Source organism: Eptesicus fuscus, chromosome 21 (genome assembly GCF_027574615.1).
Source record: "Eptesicus fuscus isolate TK198812 chromosome 21, DD_ASM_mEF_20220401, whole genome shotgun sequence".
NCBI classification, from domain to species: domain Eukaryota; kingdom Metazoa; phylum Chordata; class Mammalia; order Chiroptera; family Vespertilionidae; genus Eptesicus; species Eptesicus fuscus.
In genome coordinates this window covers 36,366,118-36,384,715 of record NC_072493.1, presented here as the reverse complement: position 1 = coordinate 36,384,715, position 18,598 = coordinate 36,366,118, and the positions used below count along the sequence as shown (strand labels likewise).

Here is an 18,598-nt window from a genome sequence, read left to right as displayed (position 1 = left end):
TGCCCTCGAGGGCACCGGAATGGAACCCGGGACCCTTCGGTCTGCAGGCCCAGGCTCTATCCGCTGAGCCAAACCGGCGAGGGCTCGTTTGTTTATTCTTACCTAAGAAGGGCGCGCCGGGGGTTGTGGGGAAGCCTGTATGCGGCCTCGCTGGCTGCTGGGAGTTGTAGTCCTCTGTTCTGTCTCTGTCCCTACTGTTTCCGTTGCCGTCACGGGGCCGAGCAGTCGGTGACAGCCCCGAGGGCCCCCGCCCCACGCTAATGGCCGAGCCGGACCGTGAGTCGGGGCCTTGGTGGGAGGGTCGGGCAGGGCAGGGCCGCGCCGGGGCCGGCCTGAGATCTGCAGGCCCCCGGGCCGAGGGCGGGCGCGGTGGGGCCGGAGATAGGGGCTGTATGGGGAGGAGTGGGGTTCTGGGGCCGTTGCTAAGTTATCCATATGGCAAGGTTGGTGGGTTTCTGGGTCGCGAGGTTTTAAGGGTCCGTTTGCTTTGTCTTCCAAGTTACTAATCTTCGGGTGTTTCTCGCACCTTGGTTGCCAAGGACCCTCGTTGCTAAAGACTTAGGTTGTTGCTGTCCCGGTTGCTAAGGGTACCTGGTTGTTAGGGGGAATTGTAAGATGCTAGGGGGCCTCTGGTGTTCCCTCCTAACTCTTCCCTCTAGTTCCTGTGCCCCGCCACCACCCCTAAACAAACCATTCCCACCGCACCTCCTCTCACTCCCAGTCCGAGTATCTCTTACCTTTTCTCTTCCTTTCTAAACTTAACACTGTTTGTAAACCTAACCCTACACACACACACACACACACACACACACACACACACTATTATGTCCGTCCTAATTTTCCTCCTATGGTGTCCTCCATGCCCTGAATCCTTTACTTTCTCCTCCCTCTACTAAGTCTTCATGTCTCAGCTCCTTTGTCCCTCACTAACCACCTCTCCTCCCAGCACTCTCCACTCTGCGTTTCCCCACCCTCTCCTTCCCTCTACTGCATTTTTACCTCCACCCCCGTACACCAGTATAGCTAGTTTGGTGGGTCTTCTTGCCCCGGACCCCTGCTTGAAGCCCTTCATAACTCCTTAATCATTCCCCCCACTGTAACCACATCTGCTCCCCCTCCTCCCCCAGCCTCTGACCCTCTGGAGACCCAGGCAGGGAAGGTGCAGGAGGCTCAGGTGAGATGGGGGAAGGGTGGAGGGAAGGAGAGAGATGGACTTGTTCCCACACCCCACTCCCCTGGGGGGAGGTGACAGAAGGGAGAGTTACCCCAGGGCCCTCAGCTCATAGCCCCAGTCCCTCGCCCCCACCTCCCAGTTCAGCTTCCTGGGGAATGGTGGTTTCTGAGGGCTATCAGAGAAGGGTGTGCAGCCTCAACCCCAGGCCTGCACTCCTGAACTTTTCTCTTTCCTTGCCAGCCCACCCCCCCCCCCCCCCACGCCCACCCCACCCCCCGCCCAGTCCCTTCTGAACCTCATTTATGCTGCTCCTGGAAGAGACAGGCATCCCTTGGTCCCTGAACTCATGGATCTATTGGACACGTGACTAGAAAATGACCCTACAGGGTGATTATGAAAATAGCTCGGGGCACTGTGGGAGCCCAGAGGAAATTTTGTGGGGTCACAAATATTCCAGTCAGTCCCTTCTCTGGAGGGGGCTGGTCTAGGAGTCAGATTGAGGTGGACACATTTGCAGTGAAGAGTGACTTTGAACTTTCTTAGGCAAGGTGAGAAATGGTGTTCCACACAGAGGGTGCAGCTAGTGCAAAGACCCGGCAGCCTGGAAGAGGGTTATGTTCAGTAGGTGGTGACCGGGGGTGGGCAGCTAATTGTATGCATGGCTGGCATTTATTGAGTACTTCAGCGGGGTAACTCTGCTTAGTGCTTTATGGGCATCATCTCATTTCATCTTCCCAGCATTCCTGTGGGAGTCAAGGCCTGTTGTGGCCATTTTACAGATGAGGACTTTGAGGCATAGTTGTTAAGTATCCTGTTCTCTGTCCCTCAGCCAGAAGAGCTGGGAAGGGTTTGCAAGCCACAGCACGCTCACACTGCCTTCCAGATGCTTCGGTGAGAGGTAGACACAGAGGCCTGAACGCCCTGCGAACACCTCTAGCTCCCACATGCTGGGCAGGGCCCTTGAGTCCTTCCACGGAGCCTCACAGTCTGCAGACTTCCATCCCCACCCCCAGCAGCTAAATGGCTGCCAGTTGTAGGCAATGCAGAAGCCGTGATCAGAGCACCTCACAGGTGCACGGCAGAGGAAGCACAGGGGCTTCCTGTCAGGCCAGGGCTTCTCCCTCGCCTGGCTCCCAAAGTAGGGCCATTGTCAGAGAAAGGGGTTTAATGTTTAAAAGGATCCTCAGTCTCAAAGAGAGAGATTCGAGGGCTTAAATTACGGCATTGTCCATAATGGGGCAAAACTGGAAACAGCCCAAGTGGCTCTCAGTAGACAGGTTAAGTGAACTATGGGGCCTCCTTACGATGCAACACTCTGCAGCTGCTTAGAAGAATGAGGTGGGTCTCTAGTATCTTGTTCTGCAGAAGGTGCAAGGTGCAGCATTGTGCTACGATATGACCAAGCTCTGAGAAAATGATGAGTTTCATATTCAGAGTGATAGGGGGAAGGGGTTTCAAGCAGGAGAGTGAGTTGGTCAGAATTGTTTTCACCATTGCAGGGCCCGGCCCTGGTCTAGCACACAGGTATTCCTTCTTTCAGTGGAGCTCCTGCCGGGTGCCAGACCCTATTCTTGGTGCTGACATCCAGTAGTGAACACGAAAAACCCCTGCCTTGTGGAGCTGACATCATGGTGGACCTGGTAGATGTTGGTGATGAGATTATTAGACTGGAAGACACCAAAGAGAAGGGCCTGTGAAGTGGAGGGGAGTGGGCCAGCCCAGACAGGCCATCACACGGAGGGTAGTGGGTAGATCCGAGGTGGAGGCTGAGGCTGGGAGCCTAGGTAGGGGGCTGGGACAGAGCCCCCAAGGGAAGAGGACGGGCTGGACCAGGTGGAGCACTGAAGAGGGGACACATTATGGCAGGAGGGCAGGGGAGGACGGCTGGATGCCTCTGGCAAACTGGGAGGTGGAGGCCACACTGAGATGGGGCCCAGGAAGAGGAAGAGGTTTGGGGAAGATGCTGAGGCCAGTGTGGGACACAGTGGGAGTGAGGAGCCTTGGGTCCCTTAGAGACAGGCGTCCAGGAGGCCATGGGAACCTTGGATCAGAGAGGTGGCATCCTCAGTGACTGGACCAAGGCCATTGGCATGGATGAGGCAGATATCCCAGGAAAGGTGGAGAGAGAAAGCAGGCAAGGCCCAGGGTCTGCAGTTTGGGAGCCTGGCTAAGGCGAGGCGTGGATAAGGAAATGAAGGGGTTGGAAAGGCAGTAACTGGGGTTTCCAGCAGGAGGGCTGATGACCAGAGGGTGAGGACCGAAGTGTTTTCACTGGCATTATTACATCATTATGGAGTGACTTTGGTGAGGAGGGCTGCAGGGGTGCTGGGAGGGGGCGGCAGGTGCATGCTACAGGGGACAAGAGGGGAGGCAAGGGGAGAATGTGGATTTGGCACATGAAATAGCAATAGTCAGAGCTGTCTAAGCACCTCGCATAGATTAACTCGTTTCATCTCACAATAGCCCACTGAGGTAGCTGCCCCTGACATCCTTCTCCAAGATGAGGAGCTGTGAGACTCAGAAAAGCAAAGTCACTCATCTGAGATTATACTCCTTGGGAGAGACAGGCCATGTCCCCAGTGCAGGCATCCTGACCCAGAGCCCACACACTGGCCCCAGAGCTGTCCCTCCACCACAGCCCCTCACTTCCTTGGGCCCATATCCCAACCCAGAGCCTTTCCCAAAACTGGGGTGTCACCCCACCCCCCACTTCCTAATCCCACTTCTTGGGCCCGGCCACCCTACCCCCCACCCCTTTCAGGACTCAGATTCAGACACTGAGGAAGGAGCAGCTGGTGGAGAAGCAGAGAGTGAGTATCTTCCTCAGGAGCCTCATTCTGCGGGGGCTGAGGTGGGGGCGGTTTAGGGCAGGGTTCTGGGTGGTACCCCTCACCTCCACCAGGGATGACATTCAGGTATGTAGGAATGGGTGCAGTGCCAACGCCTGGTGCCCCCTGGCTGGATCCAGCATGGAGCCTTGAGTTGGGGGAAGGCAGGGGATCCCTGGGCTGGGGCAGGGTTGCTCTGGGCCTCTGTGCACCCAGGCTGAGTGCCCACTGCTGTCTCTCTTCTTCTTGGCCAGTGGACTTCCTGCGGAATTTATTCTCCCAGACGCTGGGCCTAGGCTCCCAGAAGGAGCGTCTGCTGGACAACCTGACCCTGGAAGGGGTGGCCCACTACATGCTGAGTGAGCGCTGTAAGTCCTTCCCCTCCTGCACTGGGCCACGCCCCCCTCCTGGCCCCAAGTGACTTCTCAGCCCCCGGCTACTTGAACTATTCACAACTGTTGTCTGCAAGTAACAAGAAACCCAATTCAAACTGGTTTATACCAAAAAAGGAGTCTGTTCAACCCTTAACTAAAATCCAGCCTGAAGCATGGCCTGGGTCCAGGGGCTTCCATGTTGTCAAAAATCGTCACCCTCTCTGGCACCGGTTCTTCTGTGTTGGGGTAAAGGTAGCTCCTGGCAGCTCCACATGCAAGTTCCACCGGCCTCGCAGCTCCCGCTGAAGAGAGCCTCTCTCTCCCAGTGGTTCAAGCAAAAGAGCAGAGATTGGCTTCAGTTGGTGCAGGTTGGGTCACGTTCGTACAACAAACTAATCGCCATGTCTCTGATTGACCAGACCTGGGTCACATCTCCATTGCTGAACTAATGGCTGCACTCTGATTGGCCAGGCCTGTTTGATAGAATGAAGATGATAATAGTATTTCCTTATGGCGTTATTAGGGGTTAAAAAAATAATAAAAATGTAAATGCCTGGGATAGGACATGGAGTATAGCAAGAGCTGTGTAAGTCTTTCCTATGATTATTAATTATTACAGGAAGCTGCTTTCAGCTGTGGTGTGTAAGTGCCTCTTTACTGGGTCACCATGTAGTTTATATTTCTTGCTATGAGTTGAGGTCACCCGAGTCTGAGAAACCAAGCCCTCGGCAGTCCTCAACTAGAACAATCAACCCTTTGAGGGTCCTGAACAGACCTTTGTTGAGGACATCTTCTCCAGGCTCCCTGTCTTCCAGCTGCTGCCGGCTCCCTCCTCGGGTAGCCAGGCTGCCACCCTGAGCCTCCCTCTCCTGGATAGCCAGGCAGCCGGCTATGGCCAGCTTCTGGCTCGGGTGGGTGGGCAGTGGCTACAGTGTTCCTCCGTCCTCCTGCACCTGGATTTTAGGATAATGGGCCTATGAGGGGATAATAATAAATAATAACAGTTAATTGAGTCCTCACTGTTTGCCGAGTGCTGGGCCAAGCACTTGACAGGCTTCCTCTCATTTGATTTTCACATCATTATGCCTGTGAGGTCATTACTGGAGTGATCTGGACAGAGGAGGAAACTGAGGCACAGAGAGGTGTGACTTGGTGCAGGGTCACACAGCTAGTTAGAGGCAGAGTCAAGACTCGACCCCAGGCCCTATGAATCCAGAGCACAGGCTCCTTCCCCCATCGCCCCACCCCCACCCCCGCTGCTGTCCTTTGGACAGGATACCCCAGAGGTGCCTGGTTCACAGGGCTTCACTTGTGTCTTCCCATCAGCTGATGAGCAGATGCCAGAGCTGCATGGCAGGGCTGCCTGCCAGCCAATAGCTAAAGAGGCAACTGGGCTATTGTGCAACGATTCGACCCCTGTCATGTCTTCCTATCTTTTTTTCTGAAAGCTGGTAAATATAGGGGAACAAAGTGCTTATAGGTATACGAATCATGGATCTCAAGAAATGTAATACAATTGACTCAAGAGTAATAGCAAACACATACACAGGTTAACCCTTGAACAACACAGGTTTGAAATGCGTGGGTCCACATATATGCAGATTTTTCTCAATAAATACTATAAATGTATTTCCTCTTCCTTATGATTTTCTTAATAATTTTCTTTTCTCTAGCATACTTTTTTATAAGAATACAGTATGTAGCCCTAACCGGTTTGGCTCAGTGGATAAAGCGTCGGCCTGTGGACTCAGGGGTCCCAGGTTCGATTCCGGTCAAGGGCATGTACCTTAGTTGCAGGCACATACCCAGTAGGGGGTATGCAGGAGGCAGCTGATCGATGTTTCTCTCTCATCGATGTTTCTAACTCTCTATCCCTCTCAAAAAATCAATAAAATATATATTTTAAAAAAAGAATACAGTATGTAATACATGTAGCATACAAATATATATTAATTGACTCTTTATGTTATAGGTAAGGATTCCGGTCAACAGTAGGCTGTTAGTAATTAAGTTTTAGGGGAGTCAAAAGTTATACATGTATTTTCAACATGCTGGGATGGGGGTGGGGTCATCTCTATTAAACCCCCACATTGTTCAAGGGTCAACTGTATAGTGTTTGCCCAAAGAGTAAATTCGTTCTCTCAGCAGCCCTGTGAAGTCAGTACTGTAAATATGCCCATTTAACAGCAGGAAACTGAAGTCAGAGTAGGGATCTGAACTGAGACGCCCTGCTGGTGAGCAGGAGAGCCAGGATTTGAGTCTGTCATCCACTCTCCTGTTCATCAGGTCTGAGAGTGGCAAATCTTTGGTCTTCACCTGGAAATTGCCAGACTAATGTGTGTTTGATTACAGAGGAAAGAAATGTGTATAATATGCTAGAAATAGGTGGACTCAGGATTGTGTCCAAAAGATGAGGTCCTGCCAGAGATTTTTACAATAACCAATAACTCTTCTGGGGGGAACCTTCAACCCTAGCCTCCTCATTAAGGTCTAATTTTGGCCCTTGCTGGTTTGGCTCAGCGGATAGTGCGTCAGCCTGCGGACTGAAGGGTCCCAGGTTTGATTCCATTCAAGGGCACATGCCTGGGTTGCGGGCTCAATCCCCAGTAGGCAGTGTACAGAAGGAGCCAGTCAATGATTCTCTCTCATCACTGATGTTTCTATCTCTCTCTCCCTCTCTTTCGCCTCTGAAATCAGTAACAATATATATATATTTTAAAAAAAGACCTAGTTTTGTCTCACCCAGCTGGTGTGGCTCAGTGGTTGACCATTGACCCATGAACCAGGAGGTCACCACATTCAATTCCCCATCAGGGAAGATGCCTAGGTTGCAGGCTCGATCCCAATAGGGGGCATGTAGGAAGCAACCAACCAATCGATGTTTCTCATTGATGTTTCTATCTCTCTATCCTTTTCTCTTCCTCTCTCTCTAAAATCAATAAAAACATATTTTTAAAAAAGATCTAGGTGTGTCTTGGTCTAGTTAGGGGCAGAAGCTTCTCTATAAGTGGCCTTTTCTCGACTAAGTTGGTATAATTTCAAACAGATTCTCTGTCCCCATACTGGCTCTTCCACCAGTCAACTGTGTGACTGCTTCCCCTCTCTGAGCCTTGGTTTCCTCATCTGTAAAATGGGGATATTAACACCACCTGCCTCAAGATGGTTGGGAGGACCATTCATGCATCTGAAATGTTTGCCCCAGGGCCTGGGACCAAGTGAACAGTGTCAAAGGCTGTGATAGATGGTGTTATTTTTGGGGCCAAGCAAACCATGTCTTATGATGCATTAATATCCCTCTCTTCCAGGTCGCAGGGTCATCTGTTTGGTGGGAGCTGGAATCTCCACAGGTAAGTGCCCCCTCCCCCTGGTTTGGGGGAGCCCCTTCCAGGGGCGGGTTGGCGGGGGGAGCCTTGTCTAGGCCCTCACTTGGAAGGGTCACTGTGGTATAGATGGGGCCCAAGTCCCTGATGGATTGCTCCCTGCTCCTCCTCCCCCAGCCGCGGGCATCCCTGACTTCCGCTCCCCATCCACGGGCCTCTATGCCAACCTGCAAAAGTACCATCTTCCCTATCCAGAGGCCATCTTTGAGATTGGCTACTTCAAGGTATGTGCAGGGAGGTTGTCTGCAATGATGGGAACAGGGGCTGGAATGGGGTCATCTGCTCTCCTGTCACCAGGGGCATCTGGGTGCCCACCTGCCTTTCATGCTCTCTCCCACAGAAACATCCAGAGCCCTTCTTTGCCCTCGCCAAGGAACTCTATCCTGGCCAATTCAAGGTGAGCTCTTTTTTGCCAGGGAGAACAGGAAAGGTTGGTGGGCAGCAGGCATGGGAAGGGCCACATGGGCAAATACAAACTGGTCATTGAGTACATGGGCTCTGACTCCTGATCCCTCATTCCCTGCTCTTTGTTGTTGTTGTTGTTAATCTTTACCTGAGGATATGTTTCCATTGACTTTTAGAGAGAGGAGAAGGGAGGGGGAGAGACTGAGAGAAACATCCATGTGAGAGAAACACATTGATTGGTTGCCTCTCACATGAGCCCTGACCGGGGCTGGGGATTGAGCTGGCAACTGAGGTATGTGCCCTTGACCTGATTGAACCTGGGACCCTTCAGTCCACAGGCCAAGACTCTATCCACTGAGCCAAACCAGCGAGGGCTCCCTGCTCTTTTGATCTTGAGCCTCAGTTTTTCCATTTGTAAAATGAAGCTGATAATATTGAAAAGGGTTGTTGTGAAGCTTAAATGAGTTAACAATACATACAAAAGCCCAGTCTCTGGGGACAGGCTGCTTTTGTACAAACCCCAACTCTAAACTTGGCAGCTGTGCGACTTTGGCAAGATAACCAGCCTCCATGTGCTAAAGTTTCCTCGTCTGTGAAATGGGGATAATGATGGTCTGTGCCTCACAAGGTCGATGGAATGATTCCATGAGATAAAACAGGCCCAGGGCCCAGAACCGTGAGCGGCACGTGGCGATGTGGGGAGCCTTCTCTGTTACTGTCGTCATTGTTGTGATTGCTCCCCTCCAGCCGACCCTGTGTCACTACTTCATCCGCCTGTTGAAGGAGAAAGGCCTGCTCCTGCGCTGCTACACTCAGGTAGGCGGGACCGTGGGCGTCCTGGGAGGAGGAGGGAGGCTGCCTGCAACCTGGCGCCTCAGTGGTAAGAGCTCAGGCCCTGCCGCTTTGTCCTGTGACCGGCCTGTGGTGACATGGCAGTGAACTCCTCTTCTCTGAGCCATCCCACATGGACTGAGAAAGGTCCGCGTGCCTGAGGGGAGGGGACACCATTTACACCATAGATTTCATAGATTTTCCAGCAGATGATCCCAGAATGACTGGATCTAACAAAATCCGTACACTATGTCAGTATCCTAGTGGGCAGATGTAGTGTCTTAAGAAAGGGGCATCTTTTTATAATTTGCACAAAAGCCTCATTTGTGCTATGGGTTCCTGGTTCATACATGTCAGGTGTTGAGCCTAGGGCCTCAGCCTGGGGTACTCAGGCAAGGACGGCTCACCTTGTTGGCTCCTGGACTTCTGGGATCTCACACCCCTAGCAGTAAAAAATGTTTAGGCCTCTACCTTTGTTTTATGGTTATGTATTGAAATTGCATGATATCATGCATGCTATAAATTATACTATACCTCAGAACCCCAAATTATAAAATAGAGAACACATGAATATAAATAGGTATTCTAGTATTTCCTTCCTGCACCTGGCAATTTGGAGCCCGCAGCCTCAGAAACGGCCACCAGGGGGAGGATGAGTTCTTTTAGGCCCAGATTTTGCTAATGGGGTGCAGGTGCTCCTGCCTAGAGCTGGTAGTGCGATGGGGAAGGGGACAGTCACCTCCTAGGAGTAGCCCTGGCTCAAGATAAACCTGACCTTGCTTCCCAGAGAGTCAGCTTTATCCACGGGATATGGCTCAGACATGGTGCAATGGCTCATCTGAGCCAGCGCCCTCTGTGCGTAATTTATGGACTCCTCACCTTGGCCTCGCTAGCATCCCTGTTTGTCAGCTTCTGTCACAAATGTTTACTGAGTGTCAACTGAGAGCCAGGCCCTGCTGGCAGCAAACAGCAGACTCCCTGCCTTCCTGAAGCTGACATTAATGTGGGGAGAGACCATGGACAAGATGCATGAGTATTTTATGTACTGGGGCAGATGAGAGTTCTGTGGAGGAGGTTTAAGCAGAAAGGGAAATCTGAACCTCTGTGTGGAGGGCGGAGTGTTGTAAACAAGGTACAGGAAGGCCTCACTGAGACATTTAAACAACGACCTAAGGCAGTGATGGCGAACCTATGACACGCGTGTCAGCACTGACACGCGTAGCCATTTCTGATGACACGCGGCCGCTGAGGCAGCCGCATGCCGAGGATGAAACATTTGCTGCTCCTGAGGATGAAACATTTGCGAAATAATGTTTTTCCTCAAAGTGACACACTACCCGAGTTATGCTCAGTTTTTTTGGCGAAGTTTGACACACCAAGCTCAAAAGGTTGCCCATCACTGACCTAAGGGAAGGAACCATGGGGTTATTTGGAGGGACTGCGTTCCAGGCAAGGGAACAGCCAGTGCGAGATCCTGAGGAGACCACATTCGATGTGTTCAAGAAGCTGGATCCGAGTAGCCAAGAGGACAGTAGTGGGAGAGAATGGAGGAGATGAGGTCAGGGAGGTGCCAGGGCTAGACCTTATGGGGCCTCAGGCCTGAGCAAGATGGTGCCACAGGCGGGCTCTGAGCAAAGCAGGGATGAGATCAGTGTCCCTCTGGCTGCCTGTAGGAGCTAGACTGTGGGTGCAGTGGGGAGGGGGTTACAGAGACCAGGGAGGAGGCTGCTGTGATGGCTTAAGCAGAAGAAGATGGAGGCTGGGCCAGGTGGGGGCTGTCAAGGGAGAAGGGGCAGGTTATGAATCCATTTTGAAACTTGAACCAACAGGACTTGTTGATGGATTGGATGTGAAATGATTCATGAGAGAGGAGTCAAGGATGACTGGACAGCTCTCAGCCTGGGCACTGCTGCTTTTTACTGAGATGGTGGGAGGTTGTGGGGGTGGGGGCAGAAGAGGAGTTTGCTTTGAGGCCTATTGAGGTTGAGATGCCACGTGGGGATATGGACAGATGGTTGGACACAGGAGTCTAGACTCAAGCCGGAGGGGCAGCGTATAAACAATGTTTAAACTCACCAGACAGGATGAGATCACAGGGTTCCAGCATGAGAAGCCCAGGCCCAGGACAAAGTGCCCATCAGAGCTGCTCAGCGGGCTCACTTCCCAGCTCTGCAGAGGCAAATGTGCCTGCCCTTGACCATGAAAGTATGGCAGCTGCCTCCTGCTTTTACACGAGAGCCAACATGAGTACATTCTGGGGTCACAGTGTACTCTGCAGGCATTCCCCCTCCAGTTGCAATATTTAATGCATGAAATTTAACTATACACAATATTCAAGATGGCATACTACCTAAAATAGATAAAGGTGGGGGAAAAATCTTTCCATTCTCACATTTCATGAAACCATTTTTTTTCAAACTTAACACCCTCTTCCTTGATCTCAGCCACTGTTTGAGTCACTGACCCAGTTTCCTGTAACACATTGTCTTCACTTCTTTCTGAATTGTGATGACGCAGCAATTCTGAAGCAACGTATCATGCAGTTTTTATCTAAAGGCACAAGTATCCACTCAAATGTGAGAACAATTGCCCTATCACCTAAGTCACTTGATCGCCACAGCAACACATTCTTTGAAATACTGGCATTTGAACTATACATAGGGTTTGGACTTGTCTTTCTTCCTTTCAACCATTTTATTTGCCTCTCTCTTTTTTTTTTTTTAATATATTTTATTGATTGATTTTTTTTTTTTTACAGAGAGGAAGAGAGAGGGATAGAGAGTTAGAAACATCGATGAGAGAGAAACATCGATCAGCTGCCTCCTGCACACCCCCTACTGGGGATGTGCCCGCAACCAAAGTACATGCCCTTGACCGGAATCGAACCTGGGACCTTTCAGTCTGCAGGCCGATGCTCTATCCACTGAGCCAAACCGGTTTCGGCTATTTGCCTCTCTTCATTTCTCTTTCCCTGGGCAGCTAAAAGAAGGAAATCCTTTGTCAGCACAATGCATTCGTCTCCCACCTCAGCTTGCATTTTGGTAATGCACAGCCATACTTGTGCATTAATTTTATTACAAGTATTTATTTAAGCCAAACATATGATGGAAGCAAGATCTCAAATGTTCCCTGAACTTAGCTTTCTTTCACCTTACCCCTTGTCTGAAAGACTCTTCCATATCCACACCCACACAGCAGCTTCATGCTTTTTAAAAGCTGCCATTGGTGATATGTCTAACAGGGACACAATGTTTTAAAACAAAAAGGGAACCAAGGTTTAAAAATCAGATTTCAGGTGAAAATCCTAAAGATTGGGAAGAGCTGCATCCTGGGTGGCTTTCCCTGGGAGAAGAGCTGGCTGGAGTTGAGTGGCCACTGCCCACTCTCGGAACGGCTCCCCTTACCCAGGGCACGCCTCCTCTCCACGGCCTGTTCCTGCCAGGCCCCGGGGCCACGTGCAGTTGCTGTGTATCATCTCAGGTTCAGGGCTTGTCCTTTGGGACAGAATTTCCTTGGGCCCAGCCCCAGCTTCCCTCCTGCAGGCCACTGACGTTGGCTCTTTCGTGTGTCTCATTCTGTGGCAAGCAGATACACAAATTCAAATACATTTTTTTTCACATCCTGTACACGCTGCCTTTGTGCTTTTTTTGCCTTTTAACATAGTGGCGAGATCATTTCCTATCCGTACATACAGGTTGGCCTCGTTCTTTGTTTTTGTTTCTTGATTATACATGGCGTCAAAGAATAACAGGCATTCAGGCAATTCTGCACGCTACTGAGTTATTTGCACACACACTGCTTATGCACAAGGGAGTCAATAGTAGGCTGAATCAAGTAACAAAGGCAAACTGGGATTCCCAGTAGAGGGGGAGGGAGAAAGCTGCAGAGAATCTGGGGACAGTGATTCTTGTCTGCATGTTTTGGGGGTAAGCTGATTTCTGGCAGGGAGGGGAGAGAGCAGTTGGGGCCATCTGCCCTTGAAAGGAACCTTTCAGTTGTCCATGGCATCTCCAGGAAACCTTGTGGGCTCAGCTGTGGGCCACACGTGACGGGCCGTCTCTGTAACATCTGCCAGTGTCCTCGGTCGGCACCGACCTCACAGGCAAACGAAAGCTACTCCAGGGAGGCTGCGTGTTGAGAGAAAAATGAGAGCACAAATGTGTATGTGGGAGAGAATGTCTTTGGTGAATAAGGAAAGTTTCTTTGTCTTAAAGGAATATAGTTAAGGTTCTATCCGTGAAACAGACTGGTCAGAAACCTGGCTGCTAAATAGGGAAAATGTGATTAAAACCACATAGCCCCGCTGAGTTTTTTATTTCTGTTACTGCTTGGCCAGGGCTGCCACATAGAGCTGTGCAGTTTGGGTGCCGCATAAGAACGCCACGTCTGAGGGGGCTCCGTTTACAATGGGAACGTTGTACATCATTTCAACAGGTTTCTAGTAGGTGGCACTAAAGTGTGTGGTTCCAACAGAACAAATGATCTGAAAAAGGGAAGCAAAGTGGCCTGAATTTGTAGAAATGCCACATGGGCTGGTGGTGGCCGTGGGCCTGGGCTCATACACATTTGGGTTTGGACCCGGGCCTGTAAGCATCCATGACTTTTACCCTTTCAGTGGCACCATCAGAACAAACAGATTTTTTTTAGACACACCCTGCCCCTTGCTTTCCCTACCTTCTCTCTCCCTGTCCCACTGGTTTCTCTTGGCTACAACTCCCTGCTCTGCCTTCTGCTCCTGAAGTGTGGGGTTCATTCACTCCTGACCCTCTTCCTTCCACCTCTCCCCCCAGAACATAGACACCCTGGAGCGAGTGGCAGGGCTGGAGCCTGAGGACCTAGTGGAGGCCCATGGCACCTTCTACACATCGCACTGCATCAGCCCCCTCTGCCGGCAGGAGTACACACTCAGCTGGATGAAAGGTGAGGGGCTGAAGGTCATCCCTAAGGGCAGGCCTTCGGCCCGCTGTCCACTGCTCAGCTCCAGAGACAGGGCCTCCCCCAGTGGGCACCTGTTCTGCCCTGCACAGCTCTGTGGCTCTTTGTAGTAGGTAATGGCGGCCTCCAAAGATCTGAGATGACAATGAGGTTCATTGCTCCAACACTACCTCACAGCCAGGTTATGATGGATGCAAACTCCAGATCCAGGTCAGCCGCACACAGAGACATGTGGCAGAGCCCCCCAAATGGTCACACCGCCTGTTTCGTGACGTCATGAAACCCTAGCTCTTTGCCCTTTGAGGGGCTCTGACCCTAGTGAACATGAGGTGCTCATCAAGGCAGCTGGAACTAAGTTCTCAGAAGAGAAGAAAGTCCGATAGAACTCTCTGAGATGAGGGAAACCTCCCATCTCTGCACTGCCCGGTATGGCAGCCGCTGGCTTCACGTGAGTGCTGGACACGGAAATGTGGCTAGTGGGACCAAGGATCTAAATTTTAAATTTTATTCATTTAAATGTAAAAAGCCATATCTGCTATGATGACCATATGGGACAGCTCTTGTACGAGAAACACAGGACTCAATTAGCCCATGGATTCAGGCGAGCAGAATCTATGGAGTGTGAAGCCGAACACAGGCCTGGTCAGGGGTTGAAGACTGAGGCTGCCCCTAAAGGTGCAGGCTACAGGGCTTGCTAAAGTCATAGTCCCCATTCGTGTTAGGGAAGAGTGTCCAAAAAAAAGGAGGAAGAATTTTCAGCCAACCCACATTTCTTGAATACAGCAAGAGCCTATTTCTGACACCCACTGTGTGAATTAAGAAGTCACTTATTTCACCCATGAAAACCCACTTCTGCCATTCTTTATGCTGACTTCACAAAGCCTCTGGTGTCCGTAGGAGATAAGGACAACACTTGTAGTAGGGCCCCTGATAAAATACCAGCTGACCATCCTTGGGGTGAGGAGGCCTGGACAGCCCAGCTACATGCAGCTGGGGATGATATACAATTAACATTATCCCGCTATGTTCACTTACAGCAATATCTCATGCAGCACCCACAAAATAGGATATTGTCAATGCAGAAATGTTTTAAGATAAATGACAGACATTAAAACAGTTCTCTAAATATTTGTCAAAGAAATGAATGAATAGTTGAATGAACGAGCTAGGATTCTATGGGTTGCAAGTGACAGAATGCTTTTCAAGTTTTCTTAATAAGCAATAAGGAGACAGACCAGCGTGGCTCAGTGGTTGAGTGTCGACCTATGAACCAGGAGGTTGCTGACTCGATTCCCAGTCAGGGCACATGCCTGAGCTGTGGGCTCAATCCCCACTGTGGGGTGTGCAGAAGGCAACCAGTCAGTGATTCTCTCTCATCATTGATGCTTCTGTCTCTCCCTCTCCCTCTCTGAAATCAATAAAAATATACTAAAAAATAATAATAATAAGCAATAAGGAGCATGATGGTCACAGTATGGTGTGTGGGGGAGTCAGTCACAGAACCCAAGTGTGCCTAAAGGTTTCTCCCCATCCCAGGATCATCTGCATATTCTTCCCTCTTGTTCTGCCACCAGGCCTGGGACCACCAGGCCTCTCTGACCCAGGAGGAAATAGGGCTGCCCTCAAAGACCCACAGACAGAACTTCACTCTTGACTCCAGTTTCCCCAGGTCGGGAGTTGGGGAGTCCAGTGTCCCCTGTTAGGAGCAAGTGTCTGCTCATTGGTTGACTCTCATTCAGTAGCTAAGCCTGTTGCTGGGAGCCACCCTTGGACTCCTGGGGCATGGGGGAGGAGAAGGGCAGTTCTCTGAGAAGGGGGGTCCCTTCTGAGCAGGGCAGATACCCAGGAGGTTCCCTGGTGACTGAGGTGTGTTTGTGTGGACGGTGAAGAAAGGGGCAGGGGAGGTGGCAGGGCAGGCTGCAGCCCCAGCCCAGAGCCTCTCAACTCCTTCTCCTGTCCCCCTTCTCCACACCCAGAGAAGATCTTCTCCGAGGTGACTCCCAAGTGTGAGAACTGTCAGAGCGTGGTGAAGCCTGGTGAGCCTTGGGGCCAGGGGCCAACCGAGGGAGATCTGGACTGCCCCAAATCTAATGCCGACTTGGAAACACCCCACCCCACTAACCCCTTCCCAAGAAGGCCATAGTCGCCATCCACCCACCTCTGTCCCCCTCTCTCCAGGGAGAGGGCTCTGTACCCTGGCCTGTCCCTGCTGCTCTACACCCCACCCAACCCTAAGGTCTGCCTTCTGCTCCTTCCTGTACTCTGCCTCCCCCTGTTCACTGTCTTTTTCTGTCCTGTGTTGTCTGTCTGTCCATCCGTTTCCACCTCAGATATCGTCTTCTTTGGTGAGAACCTCCCAGCGCGTTTCTTCTCCTGCATTCAGTCAGTAAGTGTCTCCATCACCACCCTGTGCTCAGCCCATGGGGACAGCCTGGACCCTGCCCTGGGGAGGGTCCCTTCCTCAGCTAGCTGTATGTGGGCTTGCAGTGGGGACTGGGGCGGGGAGGGAGGGGCTCGGCCTCAGCTGAGGGTGGAGCCCTCATGGCCATGGCCACTCCCCCTTCACAGGACTTCCTGAAGGTGGACCTGCTCATCATCATGGGCACCTCCCTGCAGGTGCAGCCCTTTGCATCCCTCATCAGCAAGTAGGTTGGGGTTTGGGCTGAGGGGTGCTGGGGATAGGGGAGCCAGGACAGGTCCTCACTACTCAGTTCGCCATCCTCCCAGGGCACCCCTCTCTACTCCACGCCTGCTCATCAACAAGGAAAAAACTGGCCAGGTGAGTCGGCTTTTATTCACATCTTCTCGTTCTTCCCTGCCTGCTTGATCCTCACATGGGTCCCCATTCCTTCCCACTGGCTGCCTCGGAATGATGGGACGGGTCTCTAGGGAACCCAGTAGTTCAGACCCCTCAGCTCAGGACCAGGTTTTCCAGAATCCAGAGGGATTAAGTTCTGGGCTGCCCTGACTCTAAAATCCCACAGGCTCTGGGTCATTCAGAACCCTTTTGAGCAAGTGACATAACCCCAACTCAACGCAACTGAAGCCGAAACACTTCCAGGGACTGAAGTGTCAGGGCAGCTGGAGCCAGGGCCTTCTCAGTGTCATCGGAGTCACCAGCTTTGGGCTCCTCTTGGAGGGTAATGTTTCTTCCAACAGGCAAAACATGCCGTGTGCCAGACGCTGTTGTAAGCATTTTCCCTGGGTTAACCCACTGACAGTACAGCTCTAGGAGTGGGTTTGATGATCATCCCCACTACAGATTCGGAAACTGAGATTCCGAGAGGCCAGGTCACTTAAGCAAAGTCACAGAGCTGGGGTGCAAACCCAGTGCTCTTATCTCTCCTCATACTTCCTCTTCCCTGCAGACTGACCCCTTCCTGGGAATGATGATGGGCCTCGGGGGAGGCATGGACTTTGACTCCAAGAAGGCCTACAGGTAAGGCCTGGATCTGCTGTGGGGGATGGAGCCTTCGAGGGACAGGTCCAAGGTGGGGGGAGGGCATGAAGGCACACAGATGGGGCAGAGCTAGCAGGGGCCTGGAGCAAGCCTGGGAGATCTGATTCTCACTCACCCACAGGGATGTGGCCTGGCTGGGTGACTGCGACCAGGGCTGCCTGGCGCTTGCTGACCTCCTCGGATGGAAGGTGAGGAGCCTGGGCCACCCCAGCCCTCCCTGAGCCCAGTCCCTAGACCCCTGCCCCACGGGTCCTCTGACCCCATGAGGTGACCTCTGACTCCTGGAAACATTGTCCCCTGCAGAAGGAGCTGGAAGACCTTGTCCGGAAGGAGCATGCCAGCATTGACGCTCAGTCAGGGTCTGGGAGCCCCAACCCCACCACGTCAGCCTCCCCCAGGAAGTCCCCATCTCCCCCCAAGGAGGAGGCCAGGACCACAGAGGGGGAGAAACCCCAGTGACACCTGTGCCTCCCAGGCAGGATACCCAGCTCCTTTGGGGCAGTTGAGCCCCAACCAGCCCTGGTCCTCCCTAACTTGCAGCTTTTGTCTGGGAAGTTCAGAGCATTCCCTCAGTCTCATAACCACTCCCTCCTAAAACTGGGGTCCCAGCCCCCCTGACCCTGGCAAATCTCTAACATCTCCTGGGGGCTGAGGCATGAGCCGCCCATCTCTAACAGCCCGAAGCCTCTAACCACCCCAGGGGCAAGGATCAACCTCCCTAATGTCTAACTGCTCCCTGGGAGACCGAGGGGCCTCCAAATGTCTAACTGTCCCAGGACAGGGCGTAGGGCCCACATACTTTAACTGCTCCCAGGGGCCTGTGGCCAAGGAGACAAATTTAACATAACTCATCAAATGGGGGGATCTGAGCCTGCAGACCTCCACCTCCCTGCCTCCAGTTCCCAACGTGGGTGCTGGGCTGCCTTCACTCAGGACCCGGTTCCCATGTGGAATGGGCAGATGATGTTGCCTATTGGAGACAAATTAAAAACAAAAACTAACTGTCAGCTGTCTGGCCTCGCTGTTGCTTTCTGTGGGCTCGCAGAGAAGCAGCTGAGGGAGGGGGTGAGATCTTGGGCCACTTACGGAAACCATGACATCTACAGGCTCTTGTGAGAAATAGAGCGAGGGGTGCCAAGAGGCTCTTACCCCTGGACTTCCAATCATCAGGATTCCATCCTCCAAAGCCCTGTTACCTGAGGCCTAAGGCC

The 18,598-nt window shown here is 52.0% G+C and overlaps 1 protein-coding gene across 5 annotated transcripts; it reads left to right on the top strand.

The window, feature by feature from the left end:
* The first annotated feature begins 145 nt into the window (after window positions 1-145).
* Window positions 146-18,394, top strand: SIRT2 (sirtuin 2). Of its 5 annotated transcripts, XM_054710689.1 has the most exons (17): window positions 217-276; window positions 2,004-2,065; window positions 3,403-3,478; window positions 3,936-3,984; window positions 4,257-4,370; window positions 7,682-7,723; window positions 7,874-7,980; window positions 8,097-8,153; window positions 8,909-8,977; window positions 13,783-13,912; window positions 15,904-15,963; window positions 16,258-16,313; window positions 16,496-16,572; window positions 16,655-16,706; window positions 17,296-17,366; window positions 17,509-17,575; window positions 17,691-18,394. In XM_054710689.1, exons 2-17 carry the CDS (start codon window positions 2,058-2,060, stop codon window positions 17,844-17,846), a joined length of 1,191 nt encoding a protein of 396 aa, XP_054566664.1. In that variant the 5' UTR covers window positions 217-276; window positions 2,004-2,057; the 3' UTR covers window positions 17,847-18,394. The 5 variants fall into 5 exon arrangements, with proteins under 5 accessions (XP_008137846.1, XP_054566666.1, XP_027998548.1 ...); XM_008139624.3 differs by lacking the exons at window positions 2,004-2,065; window positions 3,403-3,478 and adding an exon at window positions 1,128-1,174 and having other exon boundaries at window positions 146-276; XM_054710690.1 differs by lacking the exon at window positions 3,403-3,478 and having other exon boundaries at window positions 225-276; window positions 2,004-2,072.
* The last annotated feature ends 204 nt before the right edge of the window (window positions 18,395-18,598 follow it).

Bases quoted from the DNA above. Each gene is read 5' to 3' on its own strand.
- SIRT2 (XM_054710689.1), top strand. The intron at 16,707-17,295 runs GTGAGTCGGCTT...TCTTCCCTGCAG, and splicing joins ACAAGGAAAAAACTGGCCAG to ACTGACCCCTTCCTGGGAAT. The intron at 17,367-17,508 runs GTAAGGCCTGGA...ACTCACCCACAG, and splicing joins GACTCCAAGAAGGCCTACAG to GGATGTGGCCTGGCTGGGTG.